Genomic DNA, 24,184 nt, shown 5'->3' on the forward strand with positions numbered 1-24,184 from the left:
AAAAAAAATTACTGACATTTCTTGGTTTTTATAATTATTGTAATGTATGCTTATATGATACTTCTTTTGGAATATCGAATAAAGCTTATTTTGAACCTTTGAACCTGAACCTACACAGTGCCACCTGTTAATTTGTGAGCTCATATCTGATTACATTTCACAATAACATATTTTATGTGACAGAGAAATTATTGTCCTATTTTTATCCCTAACAATCATATGAGTGTCAGTCTAACTTTTCATCGACACCAACCTTAGAATCCAACACAACTAGCTTATTCAGAAGACAGTGAGTCTATGCAACACACAACAATATCAGACTCACCAAAGTCCCCTGAGGTTCTGCAGAGAGAATTAACTCCACCTATTTCAAATTGCATACTTTAGCTTTTGGAAGGAAGCACAATGGCAGTCCAAGTCCGTAACAATGATAAGCATTTTTTAAATGTCCTAGAGACTTTTATAGGTTGATAAGACTCAGCATTAAAGTCAATCATAAATGTTATGGATGGTGGATGCATGCATTGCAATTGAAAAATGGGAACTGTGAATCGAACTTTTCACTTGACAAGTAGCAATTGGGGGATATTTTCCGAAATAAATGCTGAATCCCTACTGAAAGGGTTAGAGCAGTTTAAAACAGTAGTTTATTTGTTAAGCCCCTACTCCTCACCAAAATGATTATTTGGTGCTGTTAACCAAGTTTACTGTTGGACAGCTCAATCCTACCCATTTATTTGACCTCAGAAGTATGAAAGGCTGAGATCGTTGACCGGAATTAAAGCCTTTGACCACACCGGTTAAACACATGCCCCTGGAGTGGAAGCATTAGACCGGGAAGGTACCAGAACAGCCTGGAATGGTGTTTGGCGTGGTATGTTTTGGTGTAATGATTTCAGACAGTCACAGGAGAGTGGATTAGCTGAGGAAGGTATGCTAGACTGGCAGACTATGAACATCTGTTTCTGTGAACTGGCAATAGTATATGGGTGTAAGTTTTATTTGGTCAGTGATTACTTAATGAAGACAGATTATCGATAAGTACATTGGTTTTCCAAAGTCTAAAGCTTTGGAGGTGATGTGCATGAACTGAAGTTGTATTTTGGAATAAACCATACTGTAGGAAGAACCTGAGGCAGAGACCTGATTATAGCCCTCAGCAAGTCACTTGTTTCTAGGGACCGACTCACAAAGGCCCAGGTTTAAAAGCTGGAACTATGCACCACAGCAATAGAGTTACCATTACCTTAGGAACATACCTCTAACCTTTTAGGGTTCACAAATAATTATTGCAGCTCTGGAAATCCATGTCAGTTATAGATTTCCTGGACCACTCTAGTGAATAGAGTTTATGTATGCAGAGTTTCCAATAAATGAATAATCTGCATGCATAAGTAAAGCACAAATGTGCATTAGCACATGCAACAGTTTTTGTCATTGTTTTCCATTGGGATAAATATATTTTCCAATAAGGAAACTGTTTCCTTTAGATCCCCATTTAAAATAGAGTCTGTTCTTTTCTCCGTCTCCCCTCCACCTCCAAAAAGGCATTTATACATGTCTTTGGCAGAAGCAAATTCAAAGGGGTTTCTAAAGTTGATCCTCATTCATTTAAAATGTGTATCTCCAGTTCATTGATAATCTTGATTTTACAGCCTTAAGGTGAATTTGTGGACACCTATGGACAACCAATGCGAGGAAAAATAGTGTTAACTAGGTGCAAAATTGTCACTGCCCTTCAAAAATACTGAATACCATAAGTGAGGTAATTGTTACTTTGTGGGCTTCTTAAGGGTGGCAAGTGAAATTTGAGGATAATTAGTGCAATGCGGGTTTAAAAATATAAAATGGAAGGAGGGCAACATACGGCAGTATCCTTAAAGTGTCTGTGCAATCCGAAAAAACACGAATAATAATAATGAAAAGTGCTCAATGTCATAATACCTACAGTAAACAGGATTGGGCAAATTGAGAAAAGCTCTAATTTGTTGCATAAATAATACTTCGTTGCAAACCTTGCATGAAACACTGTTATCATTTGAGATCTGTTCAACGCAGAGATATTTATCAGCCATTGTTCGATTTCTTAAACTTATTTTTGAGTGGTGACTTACCAACACAGACACGTTCCTGTGGCTGACTGTTATGGTTGATTTCAAGTTGATCACGTTTCCTGTGCATGAAGTACAGTTCATGAGGAAAGGATTGAGTACTGGCCCTAAATCCCTCCGAAGGAAAAGTTAATATTTATATTTAACTGAAGAACAGGGCTGTACCAGTCACTCTGCCTTAAGTGCATATCCCAGGTAGGCTATGTGCTAGACACCTGCATTCATTAAGAGAATATAGGCTGTTTTTACTCAACTATGACTCTATGGCCCATTCTGGTGAAAACATCTTGGTGATTTTGTTTTCCTGTCTGATCCTGGTGAAGCAAGTTTAAACAAAATGTTATATAAGCAAGCATTTCTTTTAGATGTGTGAAAACTTTATAAATAAATAAACACAAGTTGAACACAAGTATCTTTTGTGGGAACGCATGAAGTATCGGGAATCAGCATGACACTGTACTACACGCACCACTCTCCTTGATAGCTAACATTGGGTACACACTCGTGTTCAAGTCGTAACTGATAGTATAAGTGAAGCAAATGCATATATTTTTGTATTGGGTGGAGAATTGATTATTTCCAACAGGACATATTAATAAAGCATCCTGCATATATAAAGGACGTCCATAACAGAATGCTTAATTCACAGATTTTGTACAGTAATAACATTGCAGTGGAAATCGGGGGTGGAGGGGGCTTATTTGTTTATTTCTGATTTTTTAGTGTGAACATGGCCAAATGGCATTAGAGTTCTTTACGACAGAAGCGGTTTGCACCCTTTTTTTATAAAGATTTTCTGTTCCGAAAAATCATCTGGAAGAAGCAATCTCAAGCTTCTGGTCATCATCAAAAAAACCTGTACATTAACTTGTAAAACAAATATACCAACAAGCAATAGTGGCTCGTGGTGGGAGTGCTGCGGGCGGGGGAGGAGCAGGGTGGGGGTAGTAAACTACAGCATAAGTCCGAACAGAGGTAAGTAAACAAATAAATAAAACAAATTTCATTGCACGCGCTGCATTGCCAAATGCGATGCAGCACGCGCAACAAAATTAGTTTCATTTATTTATTTGTTTACTTATCTCCATTGGGCCGTATTCCGTAGTTTACTATCCCCCATCCTGCTCCTCCCCCGCCCCGCCCACCGCCCCGCAGAACTCCCACCACGAGCCGCTACAGCCTATAGTACTCAATGAGTTAAACAATACCCTTTCATAATGAAGCCATGATAATATCAATGAACTGGAGACAGTTTCTGAACATGCTTGCTCTGGCTTTTTCACCCAGCCCTTCGGAATCCGCTCGCAGCACTGCCAGCTTAACCAAAAAGGATTAACTCTCATATCCAACTGAGAACACAGATAATTCTCAGTAATTGGTAAAAAATGAAGATGAATGGGGCTGAGAGATAAGGAGCAATTAGCTCATCAGCAGTTACAGCTGTGCACTCAATCCGGATCCATCTCTGGAGTCTCAGTTCCATTTAAAGAACCCAAACAGAATAAGCAGAGGAACTCGTCATGTTCACTCCAACCTCCTCCTCCTCTCCTGAAAAGGCAAAAAAAGAATTGTCATGCCTGCCCATCATTGCCTCTTGCTCTGTTCTGTTGCCCCAGCATGCACAGACACCTGTCATAGCACGCTTTGTAAATTACTACTTCTCCCGGGACCTGGGTCTTATGCCAATTTTAGTAAACTTTGTTTAAAAAAAAACTGAAATCAAATGACTACTGTAGACACTCTAAAATTCCCTGTCAATCGTTTCATTATAGAAGCATCATCTGTTTGAAAATATCAGCAATTCCCTCATCTAATTATCGGACGGATTTGAGATTCATTAACGTCGCTGAGGAACACAATCAGATGTGCCACTGCTGTGCTGTGCAGGGCGGCCTGCAGTCCTTCGTTCCTGTCACTTCTTCTCTCAAGGTCTCAAAGATTGTTTCTTCCAGAAGACGTAGAAATACTGTCTAAAAGATTGAGGGCTATATGTTTCAAACCGTGTAAATCTATTTCCGGACATTTACGGCTTCACATGGGTGTTGATGCACACATTTTGGGAATTTACAAATGTTTTCGAGGTTATGGGTGGCAATCTGCAAGGGCCATAGGCTGTCATACAAAGTCCAGGAAAAATTTACCTGCTATAGCGACTATGCTGAATATTGCAGCATGGCCATTTTCACACAGTGCCCAGTTGAGCAAGGTGAAATGTAATTTGTGCACAGGCACTTTATTCTCCTCTAAAAAATATTCTTCTCCATGAAGAAACTCCTTCCACTACACCGCATTTTTTGGGTCTGTTCCTTATCCAAATCCACTCTGGCATTTACTCTTGACTTTGACAGGAGTAAATCTCCAACCAGTTAGAGACTGGGGATATGCTGGTAAAAGGTTTGTAAACGCTCATGTGGTGGTAAGTTCAAATCCCGTGCACACGTTGCGGAGTAATAGGTCCTGGTGTCAGAACCCAACAATTTGAGACAATGTTCATGAAAACAGAAGTAAAGAAGTAAAGAAGGTCAAGAATCCAAATTTGCGTGAAGTTAAGATTTATAAGTCAATCTTGATCAGTACATTTGACATGAACCAGCCATGTGGTGGTGTTCCCACACTTTCCTCTGTTTCTTCACCCTAGAGCGCCCCCTAGAATGGGATTACTCAGCTGCTTTATAACCCCATTGTTGGATAAAAATGGTGCATAATAAAAGGATGTATGAATGCAAGGTCATTCTCTCTGTCCAACTTGCAACAGAAAGTCGAGGCATATGCATGTGTAACTTGGATTTACACATCTAAATTGTTTTGTGACTTTGTATTTTTTTTAGTGCCAAACTAACACAAATTACCTCGGGAAACCAAAGGGTTGACTACGCCAGGGACATATTTCCTCTTCTCCATTAGGAGGGAAGAGTGTGAGAGAGGCATTTGGCATGTAAGCAACAGTTGCAAACTGTAAATCTAAGTCTGTCAAGTTTCTAGAAATTATATAAACTGCTGCTTTGTTCATGCGCGACACAAAGGAAGCTGAAAATGTCAAAACCACTGCATAACTTTCGACATAGCTCGTGTTGTTTTATGATCCTATTATTCCAGTGCGGCGTAAAAATGCAATCCTGCGTTTCCTAACTGTGTTTAGAAATGCAGAACACCAAAGTCCATTTAATTGCTTCACTTCCTTGAAAAAATATAGAACATATTTTGTATGAATACAGCTTAAACAATGAGATTTTCTTAGAACATCTGCTCAGAGATCACATTTTGAATAGATATGAACTCATTTCCTACTAAGCAGGCAATTTACTATTGTTGATAGCTGTTTACAGTTCCATGAGTCAGATATTAGCCAGTGGCAAAGGTCCCTCACTATCCTTGGAGGATTCTTTAAATTGTTTACGCAGTGTTTTCATCATATAACATTTGGAGGAAGCACAATTTTCTGATACTTTTCCTGCGCCTTTGTGAATTAGAGGCCTGGCCGGGAAGCACATGGGATTAATTTCAAACATTGACGTGGGAGGCGTCCTTTCCTCTCCTCTGATTGCCTAATGGCGTCAACCGCCCAACACGGCGCATGCTTCAATAATGGAAAAGGTGGCCTATATGAGCATGAATATTCATCGCATTTGATGTAAATGGAAAATACTGACACAAAACTTGCGTTGAATATTATCCGATTTGCAAGTTCCGCCTCTCGCGCGGCGGTTGTCTTGAATTGCGCATGTGGGTGTAAATGTGTGTTTATTGTATATAAATATGTATCATGAATTTCTTATTCACACAACTGTTGCCGCAGAATTCAACCAGATCATTTTTCAGCTTCTAATCCGCCATGGAGCTCTTATCAGCCAGCCTGTCACTAGACAATCCTGGTTATAAACAAGAGATTGCAGAGACGTCCCAGTAATCAATACCAGGGCGGCTATAGTGGAGGGGCCCCCCGACCACCGTGTGTCATTTGTCTTGGCATCTATTCCTATGGCCAAATGAAGCATTAATTCAAATCATAAATCTGTGGTGATTTAAATCTGGGAATGAACACCTGCCTGCTTCTGTGATTTATTTTGTACATTTCAGTAAGCAGCAGATTTGTCCATGTGAGCTGACAGGTCACCTTCAGATGCTCGAGGCAGCCTGTTTATCACCATGCAGATGGGCATCTCATCTCTGCGAGTGTATATTAAGCTAAGAGAAAAGGATTGATTGTGGAGGGTGAGGAAAGCACCGTGGACATGCATGCTGCTCAACTCCCTGATGTGTGATCCCCGCACGGACGGCTCTTCTCTCAAAGAGGTATTCTGACTGCGAAGAAAGCTGCTTCAAGGTTATAATGTGAAATTAGAGGGCACAACAAATTATGCATTTGTGCGCCTGTCGCCATTTTCTCTCATTTCAGTTTATGATTATAGTGTCAGACCTGTGATATGGGAAGTTTACACATTCACGTAAAATTGTACCATGCTCAGGGCCATATATATCATACCAAATTGCGATCGCAAACACCGGGGTTTGCGATCGCAATTTGGCTCAGTGGTATGTATGAAAGCAAAACTGCCTCGCAAAATAAGGAATCGCAAAATTTGCGATTCCTTATTTTGCAATTGCATTTAAGGAACCACAAATTGCTATTCCTTGAATGCAATGTAAGAAGCACAGAAAAAGTGGCAATTTGGCCCTAAGGAATCGCAAATTATCACCAACTTCAAGTTGGTGGTAATTTGCGATTTCTTTGAAAAATGCACTTTTTTGCATTTTTCAAAGTGCCATGTGGCGCACATACATGCCCTTAGGGCATGTATGAGTGCCACATGTGCACACATGTACATTTCAGGGGTGCGATTCTCTAATTGAGAATCGCAAATTGAGAATGTCTTCTCATTCCTTCCTATGGGCCTCTAAACCCATAGGAATGAATGGGGAGGTATTCCTTAACTGCGAATTGCAATCTGTGAGTAGCAATTAAGGGATATGTAGGATTCGCAAAATTATTTACAAGTCCTACATACATAGCATTTTGCGATTCTCAAATAGCGATTCTCTAAAAATCACTATTTGAGAATCGCAAAACCAAAGTTTCATACATATGGCCCTCAGTTTTTGTGATCCTATTCCATAGAAGTGTTTTTGATACCTTAAAGTGTTCAATTAATAGCAGTCTGAGAATCTGACCACAGTCTGTTAAAATTATATTAGTGCTTAATAAATATTTCAGATGCAGATGAGTATTTTTCTTTACAGAGTTCTGTATGTCAAAGTGGAATTCCCGCTCAACCCTTTAAACCCTCGGACACCCCCTAGCACAGTCTTCCAAGGATGGTTTTCAGTGTGGTCTTTGAGACAGTTGTAACTGTCTCTCCCATACTGTTGTTTTTGTGAAAAATGTATGCATAAAATAATTTTATGTATACATTTTTGGGGAAAACAATAGTATGGTAAGACAGGAAAAACTCTCTCAATGAGGGGCTTTTGGTCAGGGGGCGTAATCCATTAGTCTGTTAAATTGTCATTCATATGTTGCTTCCAGCCATCTCAACATACAGCATGGAGCAAATGAGTCATCCCACTTTACCCACTGGCTCCTTTCACTTTGTGAAACTATGCAAAGCCTTTTCACACCATTCACATCTACCTAAGAACAGTTGATTTATCTTCACTGATAAATCTGGTTCAAAGTATGCTTTGTATATTATTAAATTTGTATTTTAACTTTAAATACTGGTTATTTAGCTGGCCTCCACTTTGGATGCCCATTTAGATGGTGTTCTATTTTTTCTCCTTTTTATTGTTGTTATGAAGTGTTGATGTGACGTTGTAATATTATATTTGCCTGAAATATCAGTGTTTGCTAAGATTGTGATTTAATCTAGGCTCTTTCACAAACAATAATAAGAAAATGCGTTGTGCACGTGTAAAGCTTTATAGTTAGAAAAATAAAACTTAATTAGTAAAATGACCATTATCAGCAAATATTTTTTAAATATATAGTTTTTTATTGCTAATACTTTGTGGCATTGTTTGAATTGTGACTTTTTTTTATTTTATTTTGTAGCATATGCTTGATATTTTTCTTATTGAGAAAAATAAGAAAGCATTTACTACTCAAGGCCAAACCATTGGTGTATATTTTAGACACACCACCATGCTGATGTTAAGCATTAGTCAATAATCCAACCAGTGACCATAACAATATCTAGAATAATATTAAAACATTGTGTTACCACATCAGCCTATGTATTCAAGAAAAAAACAGCAAACAGTTTCCTTTTTTTTTTGCATTTGTACCAAACAATTTTTGGTTGAACCTCTAATACGCAACACGCTTGTGTTCCACTCTTCCATTGCAGTTGATTAAAACTAATAACCATAATATGAACGCTATTGAGTTACACTGAAAATAGTTTGTGCTTTCTGTTTTTTAAGTGCCAATAAAACATGTTGGTTTGAGTTCAAAATATGCATTTTTATTATTCTGCTAGTGCTTTAAAATCACATGTGGCATAAGATTATATCACATTGGCTTGAACATAGCACCCTTTGATTAGGTACCATCAGAATCACTTAGGGGTAACATGAGGTTAATTTATATCACCATAACATGTACCTCGTTACCTTGCCATCATCATTTACAAATACAAATAGAGCAGCAGTGGCTCATCTGCAATGGTGGAGAGTCGCCCCACTAGCTCAGAGCCAGCAGCTGAAAAATAAAACAATATTTTATTATTGTTTTATTTTTCAGCTGCTGGCTGAGCCAGCGTGTGTACGAAGGGACGAGGTCAGGCCATGGGAGGGAGGAGGGATGGAGAGGTATGTGCACTTCTAAGTGCGCATGTCTGTTTGGTTGGCCGTCTTAGGCCGGGCAAACAGACCTGCGCAGTTGGGTTTCTCCAACCCAGCTGTATTGCACAGCCAGGTTGGAGAAAGAGCACAGTCTCCCTGTGCCTCAGTGAGAGTTAAACCAGCCCGCTCAGGCCAACCCCTGTGCTGCTCTTATACTTGGTAAAAGCATGAGAACAACATGGGCATTGCACAGGGAGACTCTGATGCTGTCCCAGTGTCTGAGGGGACCAGGAAGCAGAGAAACACTGAGGCACAAGACTGCCAGCAGCTTCAGGTAAGTCTTATTTTTTTAATTATTAAATCCCCTGTGCTCCTCTTCCTGTGCTCCTCCCTGTACCCCCTCCACCCGCCCCACCACTTTCTGTTTGTGTCGACCACCATTGAAGGAGAATACCCCTCTGTATATGGATAAAATGTGTGCATATAGACATTTAGAAATTGTTCAGTGAGCCCTACCTCTGGATCAAATTTCAGACTTTCTACCATATTTATCAATTTTCATGTAAAAATAAATGTAATAAATTCCTACTTGCGGTTTTCCTGTTAGGACAAACATCTACATGCGTAAATCTGGCACAAATGTGCATTTGCACATTTAACTTTTTTATTTGCTTTTTTAGTTTAGATATTATTTTTTTAGAGAAACCTATTACCCTACACCTCCATTAAATTAAATATGGGGTTTACTAGCACAATTTCAAAATTCTTAAAATAAGCTATTTGCGTGTAACATTTAGCCACTTTCGATACAGTGAATCAAGATTTGTTAGACTCCTTGCAGAAAATGGCATTTACTTTGCTCCTTCATTCATTTTTGGTGATCAGTATGTTGAGTACATTGGGCTCATGAGGATCCAAATTCACTACAGCAATAACAGGTCTGAAACATGTATTAAACTGAATGAAAGGAAAATGCCTGAACTTAAGTGGTTCAAATACACTTATAAACGTAGTTGGCTAAAAAAGGATTCAACCCCTCACTTTCAACTGGCTGTATTTTATGACCCTCCTTCTTCTACAATGTCCTTTACCAGTATTCTATGGCTAGATAACATGGATTGAGCAAGGTTTTTCTGCCTGTGCTGAACTAAGCATGGGTAGTGTTGCACTTAGGTGCACTGGATTAGGTGCATCTAATACTTTTCAATTGCTAATTTGTGACAACATATTTTGTAGATGTGAACCGTTCTAAAAATGTTGACTTTTTATGTGTATAATTATAACAAGTCACACTTCAGCACGTTTTATGAATTAAGCACAGAAAAAAATGCAATTCAGAATTATGGATGAATATCTATTAAATTTGTATACATTGTATAATCAATCTGCTCTCTCACTGCGGACACACAGCCCTCTTAAGCTGTTTTGCCTAATTAGCCAACAGTCAAATCAAACAACTTCACAAACTTTGGATGATCTTGAAATGGCAAAACAATGAAGCTCATGGCAACTGCATTTCTCATCTTTATTTAACATTGTAGAATATAATGTGTTACAGTGGTACTGATTCTAACTTGGATGGTGGATTACATAATGTAATGTGAAATAATACGCAACTACACATAAGAAAGGCAATCTGCTCTATCAGTTCTGCCTTCCCATGCCCAATGATCATGCCATTAAGTTGTCATCATAGAATCAAAGCAAATGCTTCAGCAGAGCAACATATATAATGCAGAATAATTTTCTTTGTCAAAAATCACCAAGAATTATAATCAAATGTGCATTTAATTAATTCATAGAGTGCAATGATCGTCATAAAAAAGTAATAAAGTTTCATAAAAAAATAAACGTGTCTTTGATTATTTCTTTTACAATTTTTCAGCCTACAAAATGCAGCCATAAAAACAGACACAATGTGGTCTGTACTCTGGCTAAAGAGCCCAACGCTGTAGCTAGAAGTCATTTTAAAAATATGGCACTCCTGGGGTCATGGCTTTAATGACCCAGGAGACTTACAGTTTTGTTTTTATGTTGCTGGGGGCTGCTGCACTTCCTGCATCCCCCACAACATAACAACAATGCTTGGTAGTCTCCCTGCAAGCTTCTAGGGGCACCACCAGTATCTAAAAAAGCCATCCCATGGCATTATGGAGCGCTCCTTCCTCGGAGCATTGAATAATGAATGAGCAGCATTCATGTGTGTTATTCATTCCTTTTTTGGTTGTCCACACACTCACTCGGGAAAGCCACAATTTTAATTATCTTTGGGGGTGACAGGGGAGCCCCAAGGCCTCTGTGACCCTGCGGCTCCCTGTAAGTGGCCCCATTCACGGGGCCTTGCCAGGAGCCAGCATTAGATTTAATTAACCCACCCAGACCACCCCATAAAATGTTTGTGATTGGGCTATGGGGGAGCCCAAGGGCAACTGCAGCCCTAATGTCTCAATGCAAGAGGACACTTTCACGGGTCTGTGAAGGAGCCCACAATTCGCTTTTTTTTATTCTAAGGTACTTTGGTGCCCAACCAGGGCACCACATAACATGTCTGGCACACATTGGTGTCAGTGGGGGAGACCCATGGCCCCCACAGTCTCTCCAACTCCCATGCCAGCACCTATCCAGGGTGCTAGCAAAATCCAGCATTGCTTCAACCCCACAGGAGAAGCTTATTTTTGCTCATACCGGGCAGTAGCAATTGTATGTTTCTTACTTATATGCTCCCACCCGGCGTGAGGAGACCGCACTTGTGGGCAGGAAAACCATGGTGCACCACACTGTCTGTGAGCGTGTCAAGGGAGATTGGCATCCCCCTGCCCTTTTTTCAATTCTTTGCACCAGGATATGGTTCAGGGCCTCAAGGAAACTCAGGAAGGTGGGTTGTGTGCCCCCTCTTTAACTAAATATATGGTTACAGCAGCATGTATGCCACTGAAGAAGGGATTCAATATCCAGAAACGCGTATGGCATGGAATAAATAAGGATGGCTCGAATTCACCCTGTTTGCTTGCAGCCTTTCATCTTTTATGTGGAGCGACTAACTTACTGGGCGGCTCTTCAGGGTAACTCTTTTTTGGTGATATATATATATATATAAATATATATATAATATATATATATATATATATATATATATATATATATATATATATATATATATATATATATATCAGCACAAATCTTCAAACCTCCACTGCACAGCGGCGAAAGAAGAGACAGACCCCACGCGTTCCAGGCAAGATGTTTATTCTGTCCTTGTGCCTTCCAAAATGCAACGTTTCGACTACTAACGTAGTCTTGTTCACTCTAGTTTATGGTGGGCCGATATTTAAAATAATGTTATGCCAGAAACCTTCGTGGGAGTGTACTCAACAACTTCCCAATGTTTCATGGCGATCAGATGAATGGTGTTTTAATTCTATTTATTTATTCGAGTGCTGTGGATACACGATTTGTTATTTTTCCGTCTGGTGCGTACATCAGTGTTCGAAAGATTATGAGGGCCCTGGGGTGCCGATATTTAAAAAACAATTAGGCCAGAAACATTCGCGGGAGTGTTCTCAACAACTTCCCCAAGTTCCATGGAGATCGGATGAAAAGTGTAGTAATGCATAAAGGACAAACAGACAGACAGACATACATTCGTTTTTACATATATATAGAGCAGAAAAAAACCCAGAAGACAGTGTGGCACATTCCTTGAATCCACTGTTGCAAGTCTCCATTTAAGACGCTGTCCTGATTTTAGATGGGTAAATATGGCCGATCTGTAATTATCTCTTTTTTTCTCTCTGCTGTTATCTCGATTTATTTATCTCTTGCCTCAAGTTCACAGAGAATGATTCTATACATCTCAAACTGCACAAGTTAAGTGATACAATCATTAATAATATCTGTGGGCTAATCTTTGAGCTGAATTAAATGAAAAAACCCGGAAAACAAGTAGTACCAACAGTCCTGCCAAGCGTCACGCAACAGGTGTGACGCTCACGCATTTCAGTGCGGTGATCCGCATCACCGCACTGAAATGATTTGTCACGCATCTTGCCACCTGTGCCAGGTGCGCCAGCGGCGCCTGTGCCCAGCCTCTCTTTGCCGTTTCGAGAGAGGTGCTGCTCAGCAGAGTTCCTAAACAGTTAACAAGACTGCAGCTCTCAGCTCTCTGTAGAGGCTGAGAGCGCTACAATGTATCTTTCTGCCGGCAAATGGAGCGGCGCCGGGTGCGGCGCGCGGCTATTGTCAGAACTCATCATCACACACTCCTTTGGGGGCCGGGCTGCCCTCTCAGTCATACTGCAGCTATCAATCACCAACCGTGACACCAGGGGGCCGGGCCGGGATTAAATCCGGATGTGCCGGTGGTACAGTGCCCTCACGTGACGTCCAGAGGAACTAGGAAGTTCAGAAGCGGGGAATCTGAGAGAGTGCAGGCTGCGCACGAGAGTCGGCCTCTCTCATGCCATAGCCGCCCGCCGCCGCCGCAGGGGGCCACATGAATTGATTACAGCGGGCGGCCGCCTGCACCCCGTTGTAGGAGGCTGAAGTAGTGTAGTGGCAATGGCAGCCAGCATTGCTGGCACCAGTCCGTTTTTCAGAAAAAAAAAATAATGATCAGACCGATCCAACCCCCACGGACAGCGAGGGCCGCTGGTGGCCTAGGGCACCTGCTGTGTGAGTCTCTGAATCATGCCTCTATCTGCAGTGCAAGTGGGCGAAATATGTTTCGGCTGCGCTTTAAATTTCTGCCCATGAAATCACTGAGTGCGGTACCCATACAGCTTCTCCGAATTCGTAAGAAGCAGCGCAGTCTAGTGCAGGTGACACGCAGTGCTGGCCGCCAGGACAAGGCACAGCCTGCCAGCAGCTGCGCACCGCCGGCTCCGGTAATATAAATCAACTATCAATTGTAATGCGGAATTATGAGATCCCGCCCGCACTCGATCCCAGGCTCACCAGCGCCGGTTGAGTGACTCGGCATGGAGGCAGGCCATTGGTATACAGTCAGTAAGAAGTTAGTGCAGCAAATCAAGGTCGCATCAGTGTAGATGCACATTAAAGCGGGAGGAAGCTTGAATGTAACCTGACCCTGGGCCACAGCCCCGCCTCAGCAGCTGTTGTGAGAAGGAGGCCGCAGTCTGCATGACAAGTGCCAGAGAGAGTGAGCGCAGGTAGTGTATTTATCCCAATTTAACTAAGTAAACATTAATGTGTGCCACAAATAATATGTTCATTGCCTGAAAGACTAGTAGACTGTGCAACTTTCTATTTTATTTTACAAATCAGTTACTCAGTGTGTGTCTTTTTTAAAATAACTTACACCTTGCTGCGGCTGGGCAGTGACCCCTAGGCTTTGTATGAGCCTCTCCTGCCCTTCTATTTCTGGTGCTTTACTGAAGCTCTAAGATCTTATTAGTGTTTCTTGTTGCTCACATGGGTGTAATGTTCAATATTTATTTGTTTCCCTGGTCTTCATTGCTTAATTTTGCTTGTGATAAAGTGTCACTCATATTCGTTGAAATGTCACTCATAATGACACTGAAATTATGAAAATGTCACACATAGCGATTTGAAACCTTGGCAGCTATGTACCAATAAGCTCATACAAGGGTTTTCAACATCACATTCAAAAGTATTGTAATATTTACTCACACGAGCGAACAAGATTTATGTAAAGCCGAAAAAATAACCCTCTAAAGTCGTCAAGAGAGATGAGATTCGCTGTATACAACTACTCACTAAATAAACAAACATAATGAGAAAGGCAGAGACTTTTATGTGCCTGGGCTGGCGATTTCGGTAACACCGCATTTTCAAGGGCACCTTACAGTAATGTGCTCCTCAGACTCTTATCTGACACTACACCTGCCACGTCCACAATATATATTCTTAACAATGAGCAGCTCCCTTTCCGAGAAAATATGAGCTATAGCCTGCTAGAAAGGAATGATTTGCAAGGAAAGTGATACTCTTACACATTAGTCTAAAAGGTTCAGCATACATCTAGCATTTAAGATACTACACCTGAAGGCCTTCATAAAGTTTCTGCAAAATAATGGCGCAGTATTTCCATATGAGATGAGTGAAATTAGCTGATAAAAATAAAAACGGAAATGCGCCAAGTCTGACAGTTTGTATCAGTAGAACTTACCAACGCTTGAATTTAAGTCCCCGTTCTCTGAATCCGTGCCATGCTGGTTATTACTGCCATGATAGCTGGTCATAGCTTCTAATTTGATTTTTTTCACCTTCATTGCTTCGGCTATGGCCGCATTAGTGGCAGCTGCCGCCGCCGCAGCTGCTGCTGTCAACCCTGTGAAACACAGAAGTAAACTGAATATAATAGAAAGTACAGTCTGACTCAATTAATCACGAAAGGACTCAAGAAGGAGGATTTGCTCCTCGTAAGAAGCTGCTATAAATGGTGTCACAATGACCGTCTTCCATATTACTTTAAAACTAATCAGTTTCATAGATACAACATTGTAAAAAAAAATTGAACGAGATGTGAGCACATGTTCTGGAGTGCATCCTTCCAGAATTTTCTCCGCATCCATTAGCGCTATAAAGAAATATGCCATCCTCACCCACCACTGCAGCATTCAGTTTCTTATCCATTGATGAATGAAAATACGACCAGCTTGTCATTGAACCATGTTCTTTGTAAGTTGCAAAATGTTCTCTGCAGCAGTTGCATAAACTACTTTGATATCTAACCAAAAGGTACGTTAATGTATCCTGTGCAGAGATTAATGCAGTGCTATTGTGGCAACAAGTTGATTTGGTGATCAATAAAGTATGAGGCCATAGGGTGAGAGGTTTACACTTTACAGTAAATTCACACAGCTGCATTATAGAATTGTGTGAAAAGGAGTGTTTCATATATATCAACAACTATGAACGAGGTTGTCTTATATAGTGCATCCACTTTTTATGAAGTACACATGAGTAATAACTCATAAATGTCATACACTTTATGATGCCAGAACAGTGACATATAAGGCTTATTTAAGCCATATTAGATTTGTATAGCATTTCAATCTCTTATTCCAGTTGGTGTTTGTATGGGTAGTATACACTGTCAGACGCAATAGAAGAAAAGTAACTTCCAATTCTCCCTGTCTGAACCTGCAAATGATACTGAAATGGCAACTAACCAACAAGAGCACTTGATACAGCTTTGTAGTTTCCTGCTGGAAACATTCTAGTGCCTCAGCAGGCACTAGTTTCACCAGTTACTCACTCGAGGGGTGGCCACAGCCACTCACTCGAGGGCTGGCCACACTCACATCCCAAACCCATCCAACCCAGGTGTCAGGAGTGACGTGGACCTGCTCATAAAAGGGCCCGAGTGCACATGCTCATGGCCAGTTAAACAAGCATATTCCCTGTGTCTGTGTACATTCATTTCAGTAGCAAGTGGGCCTTGGGCCCACAACTCTACATGCACAGCTTCAGCATTTGTTCTTAAAAAAAAATTACATCAGCAAAGCATTAAATCAAGTTTGGTTTGAGATTTAAAGGATGAATTCCATGACTTGGGTAAATGAAGTGAAAACATTACTATCACATTAATTGCACCCTCCGCAGTGAATCCCAGTGTTATTTTAAATGTTCTCCAGCAAAATGGATAATTCTAGCACTAATAGTAAGTTAATGTAGATATTGTAATAAGATGTACATCATTTTGAAAAACCAAATTCTCAGATAAAATAATAAAATATACCTTCCACATTAGAAACACGTTTTCAATGAATTGAAAGAAAAAGTGCATAGACGGGCTTGAACTTTGTACTTAACAAATGTGTTGCACGTTCGGGCCACTGATTTTATTTCCCAATGTTTTTTATATATAGTACGGCTTGTAATTATATTCTAAATGTTATCACAAAATAGATATTAAAATGATTTATAGTAACATTAAAAATGGCAAATAACGTATATAGGGGCTGTTATGATTGTGGTTTTTCCGCATCCTCCGGGCCGGCGTAAGCCACCGCCGGCCAGGAGGATGCGGAAAAACCGCAGCGGACCCACCAAAGACCCACCGCCACATTAGGATGGCTGGTGGGTCCTGGTTTCTGTCCGCAGCGGAAAAGCTCTAATATGGTGGCGGTGTCTCTCAGACACCGTCCGCCATATTAGGAGGGCTTTAAAAAATGCTTTTCCGCGGCGGGTTTTCCGCCGTGGAAAAGCATGTGTAACTTTACTGCGGGGCCCCGTTGCGGGCCCCCTAGGTGAAGGGGGGGTGGGGGGTGCACATGGGGGGTACCTATGGTACCCCCCTGCATTTGTATGCAGAAATCGGCAGGCACCGCAGGGTGCCTGCCGCTTTCTGCATATAAATGCAATGTGTGCATTTTTACCATTGCGGCGGATGCAGCTTGAAGCCGCACCCACCGCAATGGTAAAAATAGAGGATGTGACCGCCAGGGTGGCGGTCACATCCTAATTGCACAGGAGGAAACTCCGCAGGCAATGCGGAGGTTCCCTCCTGCTCTATGGTGGCGGACGGACTCAGGTCCGTCCGCCATCATAATCGGACCCTATAGTTTGGTGCAAACCACTTTTAAACGTGTCTTACATCAGCTTAGACATACGTATTTATAAGTGTTCTTCAATTTACCTAGATGTCACTACTTATTTCAAAATGTTGTTTTTTTTGTGCTGGGTGGCCTTTAGTACATTTGCTTTGCCAAAGCATTGGCCCAAGACTGGGGCATCTCATACAAAACTAGTATTTCCTCTCATTCTAGGCAGCAATGATTGATGTCCTCTTACGTGCAATAATGTCTACCATACAGATGCAAACAGAATGTGGGTATACCCATTTTGTAAGCGGGTCACAGTGTCAACCTGATGGAGGTATTGACCAACTAAGACCCATACTGAGGCAGCCAGTTTAAATGTATGAACTTGCTCGACAAAGTCACTTGTCAATGTCAGTTTCAAACCTGTTGACCTAAAAGCAAAAGATTTGCAAAACACTGCTAATAAATGTAAAGACATTAATTTGTCTCACTTCCTGTCTATAGCGGTCATGTACATCAATAAAGTGAAAGTGGCAGAAGGAAAATCTTAATGCTTCGTACCACCCTCTTGCAACATGCGTTGGCTTCTTCAGATGAAAGATGCTAGAAATGACAAGACTCCTCAGATTCTTTTTAGGTAAAGTGATGGCTATGAGAAATCACTGCATGGAGACAGACAAACCAACTTGAGAGTACTAAGCACTTTCTTTTCTTTTTTACCCTGAAGAAAGTGAAACAAACATAGAAGAATTACCAAATGGCTTTGCTTTACATCATCATTTAGCATTTTGAACTGAAATTTGATCAATCTGCATCCTTTGTGCCAAAACTAGGACTTTAATCCAATGTAGTTGCTTGCCACAACCTCACTTTGCTTGTGGTAATATCATGTATTTTTGCTCAGTGTAAAATGATTTCTTCAAATTACCGGGAGTTCGAAATTGAGTTGTAGGTTGACTCCTAGTCAAGCAGAAACCACAATCCTAATCAGGGTAAGAAGCATGAAAAAAAAGATTTAACCTGTGCACACACTCTGGTAGCTTCACACAGAGCAGTCAGGCAATAGGTAAAGTATTTGTGCAACACTTTCAACAGTGAAACAGTGAAAACACCACACAAAAAGATTCCGCACCTGGTTAGAAAAATAGAACCTAATTTAATAAATAAAACAAGACCAATAAGTAGAACTAGAGGTATCATTTTTTAAAGAATAAACTGTAAAATAGTGCTTAGAAGAAACAAGCACGTACTTAGGCTATCTGGTCATGCTGGAACATGGCAAAGTCAAAAGTTTAGGTGAACCGCATTGGAGCAGAGGCCTGATATAGCCACCAAAGAGGTTCACTGAACAAAAGTACCTTGATTCTGGTTGTATCAATTTCAAAGATGTGGGCTGCAGCTGAAGCAATGCGTCGGTGTAGAGCCACGTAGTGAGGGCAATAAGCCAGTCCTGACGACGATACACCAGCTCGGATGAGTGAAGAGCAGCTATGCGGAGATTCGGCATTGTCATCGTGTATGCCGTCGACGGAGAGGTGGAGACCTTGTGCAGTGGTGGTTCTGAAGGCAATGCGTCGAGCCGATCCATGTAAAGGAGACAATGTGCTGATTCTGGTCATGCAACAGGAGCAAATGCGCTTGTTCCGATCCTCGCAACAGGAGCGTTGCCCTAGTTCCTGTCCACACAAAAAGAGTGATGCGCCGGTTCAGAACCACGCAACAGCACCAATGTGCCAGTTTGACAGAGGATGCATGGGTGTTACTGAAGCAAGGACCTAAGGCCTAACTTTCAAGAGTCCAGAACTGGGGTAGCATCACATGGCAGGTTCAGAAGCAGGTACGTTGGAAGTCTTCTATGTCCCTTCAGATCAGGAGGCTTTCCTGCAAGCCCAGCAAGGCAGGAGTCCAGCAAAGCAGTAGTCCTGCAAAGTGGCAGTCCATCAGCAGCCCTTCTTCCTGACAGAGTCTTCCCAGGTGAGGAAGTGTACTGAAGTAGTGGTGTCAAAGAACCAGTACATATACCCAGTTGTGCCTTTGAAGTATGGAAACTTCAAAGATAGGTCTTTGAAGTGCACAGAGGTTCTCCCTTCCTGTCCTGCTCTAGACTCACTACAGACAAATGTGCTGTCCTTTGTGTGAGAACAGGCTACAGATTATGCAGGTGTGAGTGAGGCAGGGTCCAGCTCCTCCCCCAATGCTGCCAGTATGGCAAATCAAGTCACACCTAAGCTCCTTTTGTGTTTGGCTGTCTAGGGAGATTACACAAAGCCAAGCTGTCACCCTCCCCAGACCTTTATCAGAGACAGGCAGCAGGCACCAAATGGCTAAAGTAAGAAAATGACAACTTTCTAAAAGTGGCATTTTCAGAACTGCAAGTTAAAATCTGACTTCACCAGATGTGATTTTAAATTGTGGTTCGGACACACCATACTTGGAAAGCCTATTTCTTCACAATTACACACAAAACATATAATAAGGTACTCCAATGTTATCCTATGGGAGAGATAGGCCTTGCAGTAGTAAAAAACGAAATGAGAGGTTTCCACTACCAGAACAAGTAAACGTTAAAAGAACATGCCCTGCCTTTTAAATACATTGCACCATGCCTTCTGGGTTGCCCAGGGTTCTAAGGGTGGGTTATATATATATATATATATATAAAAAGGGGAGGTTCATCTTGCCAGGTTGAAATGGCAGTGTGAACAGCACGCACAGGCTTAACAATGGTAGGCCCAGTCCATGGTTAGAGAGCTACTTAAGTGGGTGGAACAAGGAGTGTTCCAAGCCCACTAGTGGCATTTCATTTATAGGACCTAGGCACAGGTAGTGCATGTGACTAGGAATTTATAAGTAAATTGAATATGACAATTGGGGATGAGTCAATATTAAGATGTTTAGGAGAGAGGGCACAAGCACTGGTTAGCAGTGGTAAAGTGGACTAGAGTCCTAAAGCCAGCAAAAATGAGGCCAGAAAAAATGGAAGAGCTAGGCAAAAAGTTGGAGGGAAGATCACCCTAGGGCTGTCAGGTCTAACATAGGGGCAGTAACATTTCACAACATCCTGTTGATTTACCACTAAATTCAAGTGTGCACTAAAGCTAATACCAGTGGAAATCAGGTTTCTATGCAAAATTACTATTTGTGTTGATGACTAAGGGCTTGATTCAGAACTCGGAGGATGGGTTACTCTGTTGCAGCGATGATGGGTACCCCGTCTGCTGAAATATAAAACCCATGGGATATAATGGGATTTATATTTCGGCGGGCGGGATATTCATCACCATTGGGATGAAGTAATACATTTTCAGGATTCTAAATCAGGCTCCAAATGTGCATGTAACTGTGCAAGGGAATATAAATTCCTTATTAGAGGTCCCAGATAATAAAATCCTTAAAAAGAAAATTCTACAAGAAAAATAATATTGGGAGTAATTTTCTCTTCCCATTTGAGCCTCTCATTGTATATTTTCCAACTATTGATGGTAGCAAATAAACCACTGATACCATAAGATATGGAAAACACTGCTGCAGGAAAAAGACAACGGTATTATCATATGATGAAATTAATACAATGATAGAGCGAAGTTATTGGGGTAAAACAGAAAAAATGACTGGGCTGAAAGTGGATGCCATTGGGTTTAATGAAGAAAAAAAAACAACTATGTGGTCATTAGAGACATAGATCAAATAAGTCTTTCAATGTGCAGAAAAGAACACAAAGTAGTGTCACAGTTTAAGGGGGTGAGATAAATATAAAATGGAAAAAATGGCTGCCGGCAGAGTAATAAAAGGCATTACTGAAAGTCGAAAGGGGAACAATGCTTTGAATATGATAGATTAACAATAAATCATAGAACTAACGCCTATCCGAAATCAAGTTGAAGATTTAAAATGATTGCAGTATCAAAATAGTGACTAGAATACACGACAGCCATGAGTAGTAACCCACTCAAGAACAAGCATTTTTAGCCCTTGTCACATCCTGGGAGACTTGTAAAATTCCTCTAATAACTTAAAAGTAAAATGACGTGTAAGTTAAACAGCTGATATAGATAAGGCAGATACCTATTTCCAGGAGCAAAACTCTGACGGAGGAAACAAAAAACCTGGACCCATTTTATATAATGTGAGCATTGCAACTAAGGACAATTAACACAGGTGGACCCCCCCTGCCCCCAAGCCTATCTTACATTCGTGCAGTGCAAATGCTGGGACAGTCAGGCTGTAGTACAGGTTCAATAAGTACTGTGCTGCAGAATGCTCACTGCTGTCTGGCTGAGAGTTGCTCTGTGCAGCAACCTTATCAGTGTGTGCCTTTGCAAACACCTTCAAGGCAGAATTTGCCTCCAGATAGGAAGAGGGATAGTCTGCTGATCGCTATTTCGCTATCCTTTTCTAACTTTCTTCAGAGGGATGAGGAAAAGAATTGGGGTCATCTGCCCTTATTCCCAAACTTGCTGGCAACAGTATAAAAACACTGCTAAAATAGAAAGAGATAAAAATATTAACCAAATTGACGGAAATGACCCTTAGCCAGGGGCGGCTCCTCCATTATGGCAGATGAGTGTCGCTCCAATGCTGGAACCAGCAGACGCATGTAAAATAAAATTTTAAAAAAGCAATTCATAAAACTGCTTTATTATCATTTTATTTTACTCCGGAGTCACAGCCGAGTCTTTAGGGTGGGACCATCAGCAGCAGAAGGAGTGGTGGGCACAGGGCACTGTCAGTATGCATGTCAGTTTGGCCAACCATTTTAGGATGGCCAAACTGACATACTCATGGATATCTCCAGGCTGTTGCTTTGAGATATCAGCCTGGGTTTCAGAGCCCAGGCTGGAACATGGAACAAGCTCTCATCTGCCCAATCCCTTTGCTTCTGATACCAGCATGAGAGTAGCACCTGGATTGGAGCAGGGGAGTCTGGGAGTCTGTGTGAGCATTGCCGGATTTTAAGAGGTGGCGAGGCGGCAGACATGAAGCTGCAGGTAAGTTTTGGTTTTATGTTTTTTTTGTCCCCCAAGCTGTCTCATCGATTTCCTCTGCTAGCAGCCACCACTGCCCTTAGCAGTTGCATTTTAAAATAGTTGCTGCTTTTGTCTGTTATTCTTATGAACTCTCTATTGATGGTTGCATGCCAGAATTTCGACCATAAGAATATTTTGCTAGAAAAATATCAGAGCCAAAATATTGTGGAGTATATATTGATAACTAAACAATCACTATCATTAACTCCATATCTATGTACCTTAATTGCAATCCACCTATATATAGAGTCAAGGTACTTATATGTAGAATTCAGAAAAGCAAACCTACTTAAATGTATAAACTTACCTGTCGCTATTTTAGTAATCAATCAATCAATCAATCAGTGTACTTGTAGAGCGCACTACATACCCGTGAGGATCTCAAGGCACTGAGGGGAGGGGGTGCCGCTACTGCTCGAAGAGCCAAGTCTTGAGGAGTCTTCTAAAAGAGAGCAGGTCTTGGGTCTGTCGTAGGTGGGTAGGGAGGGAGTTCCAGGTCCTGGCGGCGTGGAAGGAGAAGGCTCTGACGCCGGAGGTCATTCGTTGGATGTGGGGACAGCGGCGAGGGCGAGGCTGGCGGATCGGAGCTGGCGGGTGGGAGTGTAGAAGCTTAGTCTGCTATTGAGGTAGGCTGGTCCGGTGTTGTGGAGTGCTTTGTGTGCGTGGGTGAGGAGCTTGAAGGTGATCCTCTTGTCGACGGGGAGCCAGTGTAGGTCTCTCAGGTGGGGGGTGATGTGACTGCGGCGGGGGATGTGGAGGATCAGTCGGGCGGAGGTGTTTTGGATGCGTTGTAGTCGTCGCAGGTGTTTGGCTGGGATTCCTGCATACAGAGAATTGCCGTAGTCCAGCCTGCTGCTGACGAGGGCCTGAGTTACCGTTCTTCTTGTTGCGGTAGGGATCCACTTGTAGATCCTGCAGAGGAAGTGGAGGGTGTTGTAGCAGGGGGAGGAGACGGTGTTGGGCTGCTTTGACATGGAGAGGGAGGAGTCGAGGATGAATCCTAGGTTGCGTGCGTGGTCAGTGGGTGTTGGTGCTGTTTCCAGTGTGGTTGGCCACCAGGAGTCGTCCCAGGCATATGGGGTGAGTCCGAGGATGAGGACCTCCGTCTTGTCCGAGTTCTGCTTTAGACGGCTGCTCCTCACCCAATCGGCGACGGCCTTTGTTTTCCTCGTGGAGTTTGGTTTTGGCGGTGTGCAGGTCCTTGGTGAGGGAGAGGATGAGCTGGGTGTCGTCGGCGTAGGAGATGATGTTGAGGTCGTGTTGGCGGGCCACTTGTGCGAGGGCGGCCATGTAGACGTTGAACAGCGTCGGGCTGAGGGATGAGCCCTGGGGTATGCTGCAGATGATGTCTGTGGCTTCGGAATGGAAGGGGGAGGCGGACGCTCTAGGTCCTGCCGGCAAGGAAGGACGTGATCCAGTTCAGGGCCTTCTCTTGGATTCCTGCTTCTTGGAGGCGTGTCTTTAGTGTGCGGTGGCAGACCGCGTCGAAGGTGGCTGACATGTCCAGGAGGATGAGGGCTGATGCTTCGACGTTGTGTAGTTGGCGCCTGATGTTGGCTGTTGCGGCGATGAGGGCTGTCTCGGTGCCGTGATTGCGTCTGAATCCGGACTAGGACGAGTCTAGGATATTGTTGTCCTCGAGGTGGTGGGCCAGTTGCATGTTGACGATTTCCTCGATGACCTTCGCCGGGAACGGGAGCAGAGAGATGGGTCGGAAATTCTTGAGTTCCTTGGGGTC

General features: G+C 42.1%; 1 protein-coding gene across 4 annotated transcripts in view; it reads right to left on the bottom strand.

Annotated features, from left to right (window-relative positions):
* The window catches only part of DACH1 (dachshund family transcription factor 1), a 537,492-nt gene that overhangs the window by 266,978 nt on the left and 246,330 nt on the right, over window positions 1–24,184 (bottom strand). For all 4 annotated transcript variants that reach the window (XM_078657419.1, XM_078657417.1, XM_078657418.1 and 1 more), the window contains exon 3: window positions 15,040–15,201. In XM_078657419.1, the coding sequence (XP_078513545.1) occupies window positions 15,040–15,201 (162 nt within the window). The remainder of the gene's footprint in view (window positions 1–15,039; window positions 15,202–24,184) is intronic.

This window comes from Lissotriton helveticus, chromosome 8 (assembly GCF_964261635.1).
Source record: "Lissotriton helveticus chromosome 8, aLisHel1.1, whole genome shotgun sequence".
NCBI classification, from domain to species: Eukaryota; Metazoa; Chordata; class Amphibia; order Caudata; family Salamandridae; genus Lissotriton; species Lissotriton helveticus.